The following is a 16,455-nucleotide window of genomic DNA, read 5'->3' as shown; positions in this document are numbered from 1 at the left end:
CGTGGGTGGGGCATTGCTTTCAAGCCCAGTTTTATTATTGCCTGATTCTGCACATGCTTTTTCTAAGCAGAGGCTGCTGAATAATGATCAAGGCCATTTGCGGCATCTGAACTTCGACAGGAGCTCAGCTAACTCGGTACAGACCAAGGTCGGAACTTGAGGGCCCTCCTTGCTCTGTATTTCTGAGTTCCACATCATATAGCACAGATTGAGAAGTGAAAAATAAAATTTAGCAAGAAGTGTGCAAGAAAATCCAAATTGATCATGAACAGATATGCAAAAACTCCTTAAACAGAAGTGATAGGGATAGAAACATAGAAACTAGAAGCAGGAGTAGGCCATTCGGCCCTTCGAGCCTGCTCCGCCATTCATCTTGATCATGGCTGATCAGTGAATTCAATATCCTGATTCCCCCCCCCCCCCCCCCCCAACCTATCCTTTGATCCCTTCAGGCCCAAGAGCTGTATCTAATCTCTCCTTGAAATTGGACAACGTTTTGGCCTCAACTACATTCTGCGGTAGTGAATTTCACACATTCACCACCCTCTGGGTGAAGAGGTTTCTCCACCTGAGTTCTAAAAAGATAAGTAGTAAATGAAAAATATGCATAGTGATGCTGAACATTTCAAATGTACAATACTGCCACCCCCTTCCCAACAACCTGTGAAATGTTTTCTGGATAGAGAATATTCACAATATTCCTAGAATCATAATGTAATACAGCGCAGAAGGTGTCTATTCAGCCCATTGTGGTTTTGCTTACTTTGGCAGAGCTGTACAATTAAATCAAACTCTCTACTCTTTCAGCCGATTCCTTCAAACTTTCTGCTTGTCTGCTGTGTTTGCATTTTAAATAATTTTGCGAGGCATAGGTCTGAGTTGATTGAGCTCTGCTGGTTATTTGTATGAGAAATGCGCAGGGTGCAATGCAGTTCAATTGTCTTTTTTATCCTGGGAAACCTTATGAAGTTTTTGAGCAAATTTTAAATGAAAAGCAAGCAAACTGCTGTTGTCAAAGACTGTTTAATGTTCACGCGTGAAATAAGTTGTGGCTTGTCTGATTAATCATAATTACCTTCATCTCTCAACATATAGTTAATATAAATGTCATTCCCTTCCATTGTAATAAGCATCACAATTTGCACAGGTGGGAGATATACATTCCATCATATTCAAATTGTGGAAGAGTAATGTCGGACTTTGGAGCTGGTGGAGATTGACACTTTCATGAAGATTGTGTTGCTTTCAGTAAAGCTTTGAACATCAAAGCACTCCTGTGTCACAAAGGCTTTAAAGCATGTAATGCTTTCTCCTAACCCTATTCTATTAATACTCAATTTTTTATGAACCAGTTTTCTTCAGATTGTCGCCCTTCATTTTCATTTTTGTTACCCTTAACTCTTTGATGTCCGATAGTTAATCAGTGATTTTTGCTTTGTGGTGGAGGAGTTTAAAGTCCTACCATTACATGATGACTGTTCTTAAATACAACGACCATATGACTGACTAAAGCAAGACTTCAGATAACAGCCTTGAAGTCATTAAGCAAATTGTGTGGGAGCCTTAGGATATTATTAACTTGATGGCTTTGATTTTTTTTACTTTGCAGCAGCCTCCTGCTGCATGTTTTGTTTGTTAATGCTAAGTTGCGTTATATTAGCAGTGCTATATATACACGTTGTTGTTGTTGTTAGCAAAAGAAAGACAAAACAATAAACCCAGACAGTTTGGAGAATTTGGTAGACCGGGTTTTCAGTGGAGTGGTACTTCTGCTGTGAGTGTATGGAATATGCTTGGCTTGATTCATGTTGTGCCCTTTATAATCTATAGGAGAGGGAAAGAATTGTGATCCTTATATACATTACAGACCTCGTAACATCTACAGAAAAAAGAAAATTAGCTGCATAGGTTTACAGCAGCCATATAAAACAGGAAGGTCATCTTTTTGATCTGCAGTCGGCGCTGAATCGGCCAATATTAATATAAGCAAAATACTATGGATACTGAAATCTGAAACAAGAACAGAAAGGCCCAGCAGGTCTAGAGAGAGAAAACAGTTAACCTTTTGAGTCTGTTTGACTCTTCTTCAGATCTGTTTTTCTCTGTTCTTGTTGCACCAGTGTTAATGCCTGGCTCAACACCTACCCTACTGCAAGTGCACCTATGTCCTAAATGAGCATTTGTGTAGCAATACACTGCTGTCTTGTGAAACAGCATGACTTTCATTAGAGAGAACAAAAAATTGTGTAAATCTTGCTGTATTTACATTCAATTCCATTAAATAAATATCCTGATTAGTTTAGTAGGTAAATGCTCTACCAGTGATAACAGAGCAGGAAAGGCCAGGGATTTAATTTGCTGAACTCAGCTGGCATAGTAATCCTATAATTGGTTTCTCAATCCTTTGAGCTTGCGGTGGGGGCTGTTTCCGATTGCTGCCCAGTGACCACCCATATCTGGAAAGGGTATGTGAAACATGGGTCACATGTCATACTGCGTACAGTCAAATGGGCTGCAAATGTTTGCTGTCTACATTCAGTTGGGTGAAGCCCAAAGGGCAGCTGCCTCTGTAAAGTACTCGTACCTTTACCTCAGTATTCCACATAGTGCTTGTCACCCACCCTTGAGTTTCAAATGAAAATACCACAGTGGGACAGTGGAGTGGGTGTACTTGGGGAAGACTGGTGGGTGAAAGTATGTTGGGGTCAGAGGTTACCATGACTGCTTTTTTTTGAGCCCAACCAAAGTAAGATGGCATGTCTTATTGCCTCAATTTTCAATACGCGAACAATGTGTAATTGTTCAACAGTCCCTGTAAACAGCAAAAAATATTAATCAACTTAGCGCCTCAGCCCTGAGGGAAATGGGAGCCGAGACTTAGAACATAAAAATACTATGGTTGAGAAATCATTTTTGAGGTTCTTCCAAAGATGTGATTTTATTCGAACATAGCTTGCAGCCAAGTAACGCCCCTCCACACACAAGGTGCTTGACTGTACTTCGTTCTTGGCCTGCAGCACCTTTTCTAAAGGAGTAAGTACTTTTGCAGGTGCACGGGGAATGTTGGTACCCTGGGCTATTGGGTTCCATTACCTCTTGATGTTTTGTGGCTTCTATTATCTTTGTCGGTCTCATTAATGTAATAAATCTTCTCTTTATTAAAAATTATGGAACTGGTGCCAAACAGAATATGCAAATTGATTTTGCATCTGTTATTCCAGCTCAAAAACAAAACGCTTATGAATAGTTAATCCAAATTTTAAAAATCTCCTTTTTCATGCAAACAGCCCTGGCCCAGACTCTATCAAAACTGGAGCCTACAAAGTGCAGCTTTCAATTCCGTTCATTTGAAATTGGAATGTGTTCTAAAACAGAGAACTAACATCTATAAGATGCCTTTAATGCGATTTATTGAACAAAAATTTGACCCTGAACCTTATGAAGAAATGTTAGGAATATCCCAAAAACCTGATCAAAGAGGTAGATTTTGTGGAAGGTTTTGAGGAAGAGAGAAAGGTGGAGGGCAGAGAGGTTTATGGAAGGAATTCCAGCACTTAAAGCCCAAGCAGCAGTGATGGTGTGGAATGACTACAATTAGGGATTTTCAAGTGGCCAGAGTTAGAATAGAAACATAGAAGATAGGAGCAGGAAGAGGCCACTTGGTCCTTCAAGCCTGCTCCGCCATTCATCACGATCATGGCTGATCGTCCAACTCAATAGCCTAATCCTGCTTTCTCCCATAACCTTTGATCCCGTTCGCCCCAAGTGTTATATCTAGCCGCCTCTTGAATACAATAGAATCATTGAATCGGACAGTGCAGAAGGAGGCCATTCAGCCCATCAAGTCGGCACCATCCACAATCCCACCCAGGCCCTATTCCCGTAACCCCATGCATTTACCCTAGCTAATCCCCCTGACACTAAGTGGCAATTTAGCATGGCCATTCCATTTAACCCACACGTCTTTGCACTGTGGGAGGAAACCGGAGCACCCGGAGGAAACCCACGCAGTCACGGGAGAACGTACAGACTCCTCACAGACAGTGACCCGAGCTGGGAATTGAACCCAGGTTCCTGGCACTATGAGGCAGCAGTGCTAACCACTGTGCCACCATGCCGCTGAGATCTGAGAGTTGTAGGGCTGGAGGAGATTACAGACTGACCTAGATGGATTTTAGATGCAAGCTTTCTCCGAGGCAGCTTAAATCATTACCCTCTTTGTTGTATAGATAACAGTGTCTACATATTATTTGCATCCTTAACTGGTTTTAATAATGTATCCACCAAATTCCCCAATCATTTTCTCATTCATTTGGTCCAAGCATACTGCTGCTTAATCTTTATTTCCTGTTCGTTATTTAAACTAATCTCTCAACTTTACACTTGTGCAGAACTTCATAAGATGTAAGAAAACAAACTGTCCAATAATGTCTGAAAAGAGAATCATAGTAGAATGTCAGATCACAGCGAAGAATGAAAATTTCAAGCAGGGAGACAAATTTGTTACCCAGGAAGTATATCATCATTGGACAGATAGAGTGACCAAGGAATGAGTTGAAGGCTTGAAATGGCCAAAGATACACTTCGAAACATGAAAAAGATTACGATCAACTCAGAATTAGCCTTGGAAACAAAGCTAAGAATCCTGGAATGCTACATACATCACACCAATTTTGACAGAGGGTAGTGATTATTGGATGATCAGTAAAATACAGAGAACCTACTCCTTTTCCTAATTCGCATGTTTGTAAGAATTGAGGCTGTAGAGTTATGATTTTTGAGATGAATAATGAAGATGTCTTGGACAAATCACACAACCAGTGAAAAGGTGCTAGTAAAATCTGAGACCAGAATAATTATGCTGATCAAGATCAGGGAGAGTCATTTGGAATTTCTTGAGCATGTAATAAGATGTTGTGATTTAGAAAGTTTAATGTTGGTGGAAAAGATCGATGGTGAAAGAGATTGAGGTAGATAAAGAACAACCTTTTTAAAGAGCCTCACAAACTGGATGAATGTACCACCCACAAAGATTAACCACGTCTTCAGAGCACGATTGACATGGAAGTCCACAGTCGCCAATTATGGTTAGGGCTTGGTACCTGAAGAGAAAGAAGAGAACTTCATAATCAGCCTTTGAGCTACCTGCCCAGGTCCCTTTGGATTAATGCAAATTGACTAAAAGTAAACTAGAGAAAATCTGCACTCGATTCTACTTGGTGTCTTTATTACAAAGAAGTACATATCTTAGTTCACTCTCTGTTGCGTTTTCTTGCCCCATTTTGAAGATTTTGACTTGTTCCAGGATTCCTTTAGCACCTTTCCCTCTTCATGTGAGAGTTTTAGCAAACCTTTGAAGCAAAGTGTCACAGCTAACCCTGCTGAAGTCATGATGTGGAAATGCTGGCGTTGGACTGGGGTGGGCACAGTAAGAAGTCTCACAATTCCAAGTTAAAGTCCAACAGGTTTATTTGGAATCGCGATCTTACGGAGCACTCACCTGATGAAGGAGCAGCGCTCTGAAAGTTCGTGATTTCAAATAAACCTGTTGGACTTTAACCTGGTGTTGTGAGACTTCTTGCTGTGCTGAAGCAAGAGCCACTGGATAAGTTTCAAATCAGCAAGTGCAGCTGACTCCCACCTTCCCTTCCTCGACCTCTACACCCATCCTCCACCCCAGCCACAGACCTACGGGGAAGTGTAGCACCTTTGCCACTAGTCACACTGAGGGCAACAAAAAAAATCAACACTTCTGGGCATTGAGCTTTGGACTTTACTGGTCTGCAAGACAAATTCGATAAAGTGGGTATAAATGAAAACAAAAAGCAGTGGTTTAGGAATTGCATATAACTGGAACATTCCCACCTCCAACCCATACTCCATTCCATTGCCAGCCATTACAGAGTAATAGTTCATCAGTGGGCCTCCGCAGCCACTGTTTTTTGTTTCATATGTAAAGCAAAAGAACAACCTGATGCCTTGTTCTATGACCTATTATAACTTCATATCTAACTTCAGCAGTCATTAAAGATTGAAGGAAATGAGTCTTCCTTTTATGTCCACACCCAACTTTCTAACTTCTTGCCTTTTGTTGTCCTCCAGTTTCCAGACAGAACGGCCTGCTCTGAACGTGGCCATATTTCCACTTCTTCATGAAGGACTTGCTGACGCCATCAGGGATGTTCCTATGATGCACTTGGATGAAATAACTCTATTTAAAAGCCGTGTTGCAGAAGACCCTCTGCATCTCTGGTGGTGATACCCAGCGCTGCCAAAGGAATTGAATACAGTGTGGGTGACCGCACCCCCTCCCAACATGTGTACTCAATTTCCTGAATTTCCTCTGCCTGTCGATGACACTGTTGTTTAAAATAAAATACTCATATGTTTACTGTCTTGTGGAAACCAGAAAAAGGATTGAAGTTACAGAAGTTTGTTTTTGTTGCTTTGTTTTCCTGCAAAACTCCATGGAATTTGGGTCAGCACCAATAGTAATGGGTTTTGTGTGTAACTAGTTTTATGTTGTGTCTGCTGTAGTTTTCACAGTAATTGGAAGTAAGAACATGAGAAGTCAAGGACAAGTAACAACCGATCAACACTCATCCCTCTAGTACTGTAATAATCTCCCAGAATACCATTCATTGTGTTTTGAGCGTAACTAATGTTTGCGTCTACTTGCTGCTTAATTTACTTTCCACTAGATTAAATCCTCTGGTTCGTCTTTCCTGCTTTACCTTTGCAAAAAATCTGAGTGCAACCAAGTGTAGACTAGGTTCTTTCTTTTCTTGCCCTGTCCTCTGATTATCTGCTACTTTTTTAGACAGTGCTTGATCTTCAATAACCTTTCTTCAGCTCATACACTTGACAGCTGGGATCAGTCTTGTTCGTCTCTGCGCCCTCTCTAGTGTTTGTATATGTTCTTTGTGATGTGGTGACCAGCATTAAATACAGTTCTTCAAGTGTGGTCTGACTGGTGTGTTTTAAAGTCTTTGCATCATCTCTTGGCACTTGTGTCCTATTTTCTGGCAAAGTATTGCACCATTCTTCTTTTTGGTTTCAAATTGCTTTGCTGTATTGTCCAGACACAGTGATGATACAGCTAGCACTCCCAGCTCTCTCTCTAGGTCTCTAAATCTAATTCACTGTGTACATATGCACATGATTTGATTTATTATTGTCACATGTATTAGTAGGCAGTGAAAAGTATTGTTTCTTGCAAGCAATGCAGATCGTTCATAGAGAAGGAAAGGAGACAGTGCAGAATATAGTGTTACAGTCATAGCTAGGTGTAGCAAAAGATCAACTTAATGCAAGGTAGGTCCATTCAAAAGTCTGATGTACATGATGTAGAATTTACAGTGCAAAAACAGGCTTTCAGTCCAGCTACTGTATGCCAGCATTTATACTCTCATGCCACCTCTTCCCACACCTACTCATTTAACCCTAAGAGTATTTCTTTCTATTCCTGTCTCCATTATGTACTTGCCTAGCTTCTACATAAATGCAGCTATGCCTAATCTATAATATGCACATAGGGTGAAGCTAGATGTAGACTATGTTTATCTGCGCTGAATGCAGTTACTGTTTAAATAGGCACATGCTGAGGTGATCTAAATCTATTGCAACATTTTACTGTAGATCAGCATTGACAATTGGCATTTTTTGGCCACTGTTAATTCCAGCATTTTGAGGCATGTATCATGGATTCCTTATCTGGGTCTTTGTGTCCTCTGCTCAGGTACCAATTCAAAGCTGGAATTGTGCCTCTATTCCGATACAGTGAGATTGCATTTCAATGTGTTTACAATGCAAACTGAGCAGGGGTGGAACACAGATTAATGATACTATCATTTTCAGGATTCCTGAAGTGATTGAATTGGTGAAGACCCTATATGATGCAACTTGTCCCCAGGCCCCATCTCGTCTCTCTGCTCATTTGGCCTCAGCCGGGACCTTGTATGTGCAGCTGCACCTGGCTTCCTTGCTGTAAGCTGGGCTTGTTTGGATAGGGGAACCGACTGGGGCTTTACAGTCACCAGTTGTTATACAAGTGAAATAGCCTTGCAAGATTCAGTGTGAAAAATGACCACCTGGTTGCTGTCAGTGGATGTCTGCATGTGGAACTGTCTCCCAGTCTGACTTAAAATAAGAGGGAGAAATTTCACATTTGATTTTGTAAAAATAAAAGCAGATTTTGAATTGGGGATTTTGAGCTGTTGTACTACTGCTGATCTCCTGGTGGTAGCACTGCTGAGCTATTAAAGATCTGCTTTCGGCCGTGCCACCACCTTGAATGTAATAATTGTGTTGTAGAGATTGTAAACCATTTATGCCTCACTTCCTATTTCTTTGATAAACCATCACTTTTATGATGTATTGCATAAATTACGTTACAGATGGGACCCATTTGGCCCATGGCATGCCTGTATCAGTGCTTGCACTTCAACTGAAGCAATCTGCTCCAATCAAACGTCTGCCCTTAAATAATAACAAATACTGCAGATGCTGGAGTCGCTGCAGTTCTGAAGAAGTGTGATATTGGACCCTAACCATTAACTCTACAAACCATCTCTCGCCACAAATGCTGCCAGATCTGCTGAGTTTTTCCAGCACTTCCTGCTTTTCTATGCCTTCCCTTTCCCTCTACCCCTTTCTATCTATGCCATCGTTGTCCTTGACAGGTTGGTGATCAAGCTTCAATGATGTGTCGAAACAATGACTGGGACCGCCTTGGCTCCACTGGGAGTGGGTAACTCCCAATGGCATTGCTCAAGGCATCATCAGATTTCATATGCTCCTTCACCACATCAAGGTGGTAGCCCACAGAAAAGGTGGCACCTCAAGGTCCTCATATTAAACCAAACCATACATAGCCGGATGACAAAAATTTGCCAAGTGCTGTGGCAATGGGGAATGGGTGTCAGGAACAGAGATGTAGGCTTGTGAGTCCCCAGTCAATTTGTACCCAGGTGACAGATGCGTGAAGGTTGTTGGCCTCTTTTAAGGTCAAACCAAATAAACTCAAATTAAATCAGGGTGAAGGTTTTTGGACACATGTTGAAACAGAGCAGCATCTGTGACAGAAGTCCTCTTCAGGATACCCTCTGCTCACCTCAAATGGGCAGGGGGCTAGGAAAGGTGTCCTAAAATTAGGCTCTTTCCCCTGGCTTGGGTACCACAGCCTGTGGGATGACAATGTAGTCGAAGAAAGAAAACATTACATTTTACAACTTGGAATGTTAGAATACTCATGGGGAATCTCCAAGCGTGGCCATTCGAAAAGGAGAACTACAAACATCATTTGCAGTAGCAAGGCTTTATTGATATTGCCACCCTCAGACCTGCCTTCCTGGGGAGGGGCACCTGAAGGAACAAGCAGGTGGCTACTCCTACTGGAAATGGAAGGCTAACAGCGAGTTTGTATCCAAGGGATTGGTTCTGCCATCCCGATTAGAATGCTGGAAGCACTGCCAGAACTCTGTAATTGTATAAATTAAAGACCCATGACATTTCACCTAAGCTCAGCCATGATCAGTATGCCAACTTTGTCAGCGATTCTGTCCTGACCCTTTACTTTGATCAAGATGTTGAAGAAAAATTCTATTCAGACCTTGACAGAAGAAGAAAAGATCATCCTGGGGATTTGATTTGATTTATTATTGTCGCATGTATTAGTGTACAGTGAAAAGTATTATTTCTTGCTATACAGACAAAGCATACCATTCAGAGAGAAGGAAGGGAGAGAGCGCAGAATGTAGTGTAGCAGTCACAGCTAGGGTGAAGGGGAAGATCAACTTAGTGCGAAATAGGTCCATTCAAAAGTCTGATGGCAGCAGGGAAGAAGCTGTTCTTGAGTTGGTTGGCACGTGAGCTCAGACTTTTGTATCTTTTTCCCAATGGAAGAAGGTGGAAGAGGGTATGTCAGGGGTGTGTGGGGTCCTTAATTATGCTGGCTGCTTTTCTGAGGCAGCAGGAAGTGTGGACAGAGTCAATGGATGGGAGGCTGGTTTGCGTGATGGATTGGGCTACATTCACGACCTTTTGTTGTTTCTTGCAGTTTTGGGCAGAGCAGGAGCCATATCAAGCTGTGATACAACAAGAAAGATTGCTTTTTATGGTACACCTGTAAAAGCTGGTGAGAGTCGTAGCTGACATGCCAAATTTCATTCATCTTCTGAGAAAGTAGAGGCGTTGGTGGGCTTTCTTAAGTTTAGTGTTGGCATGGGGGGGACCAGGTTGTTGGTGATCTGGACACCTAAAAAATTGAAGCTCTTGACCATTTCTACTTTGTTCCCATTGTTGTAGACAGGGGCATGCCCTCCACTACACTTCCTGAAGTCAATGACAATCTCCTTCATTTTGTTAACGTTGAGGGAGAGATTATTGTTGCCGCATCAGCTCACCAGATTCTCTATCTCATTCCTGTACTCTGTCACATCATTGTTTGAGATCTAACCCATTACGGCGGTATCATCAGCAAACTTAAAAATCGAGTTGGAGGGGAATTTGGCCACACAGCCATCGGTGTATAAGGAGTATGGTAAGGGGCTGAGGACACAGCCTTGTGGAGCATTGTTGTTGAGGATGATCGAGGAGGAGATGTTGTTGCCTATCCTTACTGATTGGCTTCTAATGCCAAGATTAGATGCGAAAAATGGTATGGGAAAATTGAAACATACAACATTTTTTACAGGGCTCAACAGGGTAGGTATGGAAAGAATGTTTTCCCTGGGGTGGGGGTGGGGGCGGTTTGGTCTCGATCCAGGGGACACTCAGAATAAGGGGCAGGCCATTTAGAACTGAGGTAAGGCAAAATTACTTTGCTTAGTGAGTGATAATTCTCTACTCAAGAGAGCTGCGAAGGCTTAGTCACTGAGTGTTCAAGACAGAGATTGATATATTTCTAGATGTTAAAGATATCAAAGGATATGAGAAAATGAGTCTAGTCGAATGGCAGAGCAGGCTCAAGGGGATGAATGGCCTACTCCAGCTCCTGTTTTCTATGTTTCTATGTAAAGCCATGCAAACAGCATCCTCCTCATGCTGACAGTGCGCAGGATGGCCTCATTATAACAAAGGCCCTCTCTGAAAGAAGGCCAAATGCAGAAATCAAAGCATTGCATATCCACCTAGCACCAATTCATTCCAAACAGAAAATGTCCAAGAGGAAGAAGATCAACGTGACAGCCAAAAGCTGTTTAAAAAAAGGCCCTAGTCCCGTAAAAATGGGGTGTGACCTTTGTCCTGTTTCTTTTGAACTTTGACACTGGAGCCGGGGATACACGGGTGCTGCCTGAAGCTCACCCAGCTGGAGTCGGGGAGGTTGGGCAGGACAGGCATTTCAGAATTTTAGCGCAGGTGAGTGGGTACAGAGTGGCAATGCTACATTGGTTGCCACTTCAAAGAGGTCATGGCCCCATGTGTTCCTCCATGACTTCAGAAGTGCAACTAGAGTTTCTTCAAGAAGGGAAATAAATCATGCTGTTGGAACTATTGAGATATTTCTGTTTTGGCTATAGCAGTGAAAATGGAAAAATCCAGACATGCAGTCTCCTGAACGGTGTATTTTCAGTAGCTGAGGAAATTCTCTCAGAGATACAGTGTGGACTTAGATCTTCCAGAGCAACTGCTGACATGATCTTTATTGGAGACCTTGGACAAAACCAAGAAAAATGTTAAAAGCTCTGCATTGCATTCATCGACCTGGCTAAGGTATTTGACAGATTGCAAGGCTCTGTGGAGCGTGCTCCAAAGATTTGGATGCCCAAGAAGCTATATCAGAATCCTTCAATTGTCCCAAGATGATATGAGTGCATCTGTTATCAGTGGGAGATCTGGAACCATCTTAATCCAGACTGGGTCAAGTAAGTCTTACACTATTTGCAATCTACCTGACCAAGGCTATTCACCTTATCAAAGATCAACTGCCCTCAGGTGTCAGCATTAAATACCATTCAGGTGAAAAACTCTTTAACCTCAGTTGCCTTTGAGCCAAAACCAAACTGATCACCGTAAACATACATGGTCTACAGTTTGTAGGTGACCGCAATGCCATTACCCACATTGAAACATTTGCAAATCACTCGTCAATTCTGCATACAAGAAATTCTGTCTATTCTTAAAAACAAAACTCATATATCAATCTATACCTGGTCAGCCAAATATTTCACCTCCCATCCATGTTGGAGGAGAGATTCTGGAATTTGTTGAGCTCTCCCCATACCTTGGCAGCCACCTCTCCAAAGGCCACCTTTGATTAGGAGATCCAACACCAGCTCAGCTGCCTACAAACTACAGCAGTGAGTGTTTGACAACAAAGTCCTTCACAAATCAACAAAGCCCCTGGTAAAGAGCAGTTGTTGCCACCACACTTCTGTACTGCAGTGAGACCTTGACTGGATTTCAGCAACACAGAAGAGTGTCCATCAGCAATGCCTCTGCCACATCCTTTAGATTCAAGGGGAGGACCATGGAACAAATGTAGAGTCTTCCTTGAAGACAGCTCCACAAGCATTCAGGCAAAATTCCTGCAAAATCAACTTTGATGGACTAGATACTGTGTCTGGATGGCTGAATGCATCTCCTCACTAGGTCCTATTTTTTCAACTCTCAAAAGGCCAGTGTTCTAGGGGAGGACAAAGAAAACACTTCAAAGACACTCTTTAGTGCTTCTTGAGGCACAGCAGCACTGACATTAGTGACTGAGAGGAGCTTGCTACCAATTGTTCTGAACAGCAACAACTTGTCAATCAAGCAGCATCACACTTTGAGTCACAACATCTTAATGATGAAGCAGAACGATGGTAGATCCTTGTGCCTGTGGTGGAGAGGCTTTGGGGAGTTAGGAGGTGAGTTACTTGCTGCAGTATTCCTAGCCTCTGAACTACTCCTGTAGCCACTGTGTTTATGTGGTGAGTCCAGTTGAGTTTCTGGTCAATTTGGTCAATTTGAGTTTCTGCCCAAAGATGTTGACAGTGGGGGATTCAGTGATGGTAACACCATTGAATGTCAAGGGCCGGTGGTTAGAGTCTACATCTACTCTGTCAAGCCCCCTGAGAATCCTATATGTCTCAATAAGTTCACCTCTCATTCTTCTAAACTCCAGTGAGCACAGGCCCAATCTTATTAACCTATTCTCATAAGAAAATCCCTCCATACCCAGCATCAACCTAGTGAACCATCTCTGGACTGCCTCCAATCCCAGTACATCTTTCCTTAGATAAAAGGAACAAAACTGTTCACAATATTCCAGCTGGTGTCTTCTTGGGCGTGGTAGCCCAGTGGTTGATGATAGGACAGGGTCTGAGGATTAAATCCCACCATTAAAATGAACTCATCAGCTCAGTAAGTTTTCATCAGAATTTGTGTTGATGTTTTAATGAAGGGCCATAATCCTGGAACTTTAACTTTCTTTTTCTTTCTCTGCCCGATCTGCGGAGCATTTTCAAATGTTTTCTGTTTTTATTTCCACAATAAATGCTGCTTTGCTAGTGTTGCCCACATCCCATAAACAACAAAGAAAACACTGATGGATCTGATTTCTTCCTCTTCAATAATGAAACCACATAAGGCACCCTGTAATCCATTGGAACCAACCCAGACCTCAATAAACTATTAAACATATGAGCCAGTGATTCACATACGACCTCCCCCACTTTCATACTGGAATTAGTAGAATAGGGTTGAGCAGCAGAATCAGCTTTAAGTGCCTTAATCCTAGCTGCAACCCATCGGCAATTATACCTACTGAACCAACTTTAGCTGCATCAGGACTAGCGAGCATCTTCAGAAGTGAAAAACTAGGCTAAGTATCTATTAAATTTCCCCTTGCCCTGATTGATCTCCATGCAGTATTTAATGGTACTCTGACTTCTAACATAACTGCGAAAAAAAATTATCATTGCTACATGCACCATTCCACCCCCCCGCCCCCCAATATTGCACTTATTTTAGTAAAATAATATAACTCGATGTACCTTAGCCCTGCTGAAAATAGCTACTAATATTATATGATCAGCAATATAGATTTGCTGAACCAAGTGAAATGCAATGATCTATTGATTGCTCTTGTCAGGGAGATCCCCACATGGAGATCGGTTACTTAGTTAACTCCCCTTTGATGACCATGCTAGACTTCTTATGTCTTTCTAATTGGGTTGCTGAGGACGGCACGGCGGCACGATGGTTAGCATTGCTTCCTCACAGTGCCAGGGAGCCGGGTTCAATTCCGGCCTCGGGTGATTGTGTGGAGTTTGAACATTCTCCCCGTGTCTGCGTGGGTTTCCTCTGGGTGCCTCGATTTCCTCCCACAGTCCAAAGATGTGTGGGTTAGGTTGGTTGGCCAAGTTAAATTGCCCCCTAGTGTCAGGAGGGAATAGTGGGGTAAATACAGGGATAGGGCCTGGGTGGGAGTGTTGTTGGTGAGGGCTCGATGGGCCGAATGGCCTCTTTCTGCACTGTAGGGATTCTATGATTCTAAGTTGGAAATCAAGTTCCAACTGTGCCTCTTTCACACTAAGTTCAATCTCACATCGCCATTTTGAACTATTTACCAATAGGTGAGCTACTGCTGCATCAAAAACCATCGAGGTATTTAAACTAGAGCAGACTAACCACTTAAGCATAAATACCACACATGGGCAAGTCTGAGTGCACATCTTGCTACACTCAGCACATTTTCGTCTTGCTTTGGAAGGCTTTGAAAGCCATTATTCTTTTTTTCTTCTAAAATCATAGCGCAAATTATAGAGACAGGCTACTTAAAGGATGTGCAGTTCCAGAAAGGGACATTTTGGTTCATCTGACAGGCCTCATAGTTAGAATAAAGGATATGTGGTTCACTACCCATTACCCTCACTTAACTTTCTCATTCGCACCCAACCCCTCTTTAACTTACTGATGCTGTCTGCTTCTGCCAATTCCCTGAACGTTTAACATTCACCATTCTGTAATCCTCCCTCTTCTGAGCTGCATTCTACGCCTCCCGCCCCTTCCCCCAGTGATGTTCCCAGGGCCATGGTAAGCAGTTTCTCAGTGTCCAATCTAAGATCTTGAATGCTTAAATAAAACTCCTTCTCAGATTTCCCTGTTATAAAGAAAATTAGCTTCTCCAGTCTCCCCTTTTACCTCAAATGTTTTATTTTGCTATTATTTGGTATAAAGATCATGGAGGATTCTAACAGAGTAAATACGGAGAAGCTGCCTCAAGGCACAAGTGTCAATACTAGGTGATAGATATAAGCTTCTTGGCAAAAGAAGCAGAGGTGTGATGGGGAGAATATTGTTTGAGCAATGAGTCGCCTGGAATGCACTGTCTGAAAGGAGGGTAGAAGCAGATTCGATAATAACTTTCAATGGAGAATTGAAAAAACCTGCAGGACTACAGGGAACTGGGCTAGAGAATGGGCCTAATTTGATCGTTATTTCAAAGGGCTAGCATGGGCATGATGGGCTGAAGGGTCTCCTATGTTGTATCATTTTGAGGCTTTATGATCTCTCTGGCTCCCATTTTCTAGCATACTTCCTTCTACAGCAATCAGAACTCCACACACAGCTTCAGATGGGGCTAACTGCCCAATCACATCCAATGATTACTCTAATTAGCATTTGTTACGACCAGCCCCAGGTGAGGTTCCCCAAAAGCTGTTGATCCAGGTGAGACCCCTCAATTTGTCATCGTCTGGCTGGCTGGCTCTCTATCTTCATTCAACCCATTCTCTGCTTGTGGCAACATGGTTTAATCTAGCAAGGTTCCCTTTCCCTTGGATAACGTTTCCAAACCCCAGAGTTATTTTAAAAAAGGAGCCAATTTAACCAGGTTTTCTAGAGTTAAGATGGAATAAGTTTATTAACTACTAAAAAGGTACAGAGAAATGGTAAAACACATGCATCTACACTCACACAGATAAGAAGTAAGAACTGAGTCCAACAATAAGTAACTATAAATAAAAAGTTATACAGAACAATTCTTGAGTTGCGAGGATTGGATGATGAACCATTGCAGCTGTTACGGATTGATTCCAGTATAGTTGATCTCTGCTGGCAAATAGTTGATTCTTCTGTTCAGGCATTCCGTGGCTTGGGAGAGATATTTGAGTTCTTTCGTCCATTTGCAATCCCTTTTTGCTGGCTGGTTGACTTCCACAGTCAGAGAGTGAGTTTTCCCAGCTGCATTTCTTCACAGCACACACACACACACACACACACACACTGCAGGGCAGACACACACACACACACTGCAGGGCAGACACACACACACACACACACACACTGCAGGGCAGACACACACTGCAGGACAGACACACACCGACTCACAGACTGGCAGGGCATACACACACACACACACACATACAGACTGGCAGGGCAGACACATACACACGTACAGACTGGCAGGGCACACACACACACACTGCAGGGCAGACACACAGACTCACAGACTGTCAGGGCATACACACA

General features: G+C 42.5%; 1 protein-coding gene across 4 annotated transcripts in view; it reads left to right on the top strand.

Annotated features, from left to right (window-relative positions):
* fbxl18 (F-box and leucine-rich repeat protein 18) overlaps positions 1-6,999 on the top strand; it is a 43,223-nt gene extending 36,224 nt beyond the window's left edge. For 2 of the 4 annotated variants that reach the window (XM_078240145.1, XM_078240144.1), the window contains exon 4: positions 6,103-6,964. In XM_078240145.1, coding sequence (XP_078096271.1) covers positions 6,103-6,259 — 157 coding nt within the window. In that variant the 3' untranslated portion in view covers positions 6,260-6,964. Of the gene's footprint in view, positions 1-6,102 lie in introns of all 4 variants that reach the window. The other 2 variants (XM_078240142.1, XM_078240143.1) reach the window with 2 other exon arrangements.
* The last annotated feature ends 9,456 nt before the right edge of the window (positions 7,000-16,455 follow it).

This window comes from Mustelus asterias, chromosome 23 (genome assembly GCF_964213995.1).
Source record: "Mustelus asterias chromosome 23, sMusAst1.hap1.1, whole genome shotgun sequence".
Taxonomy (NCBI): Eukaryota; Metazoa; Chordata; class Chondrichthyes; order Carcharhiniformes; family Triakidae; genus Mustelus; species Mustelus asterias.
The sequence above is the reverse complement of the archived record's forward strand: the minus strand, read 5'-3'. Positions and strand labels throughout refer to the sequence as shown.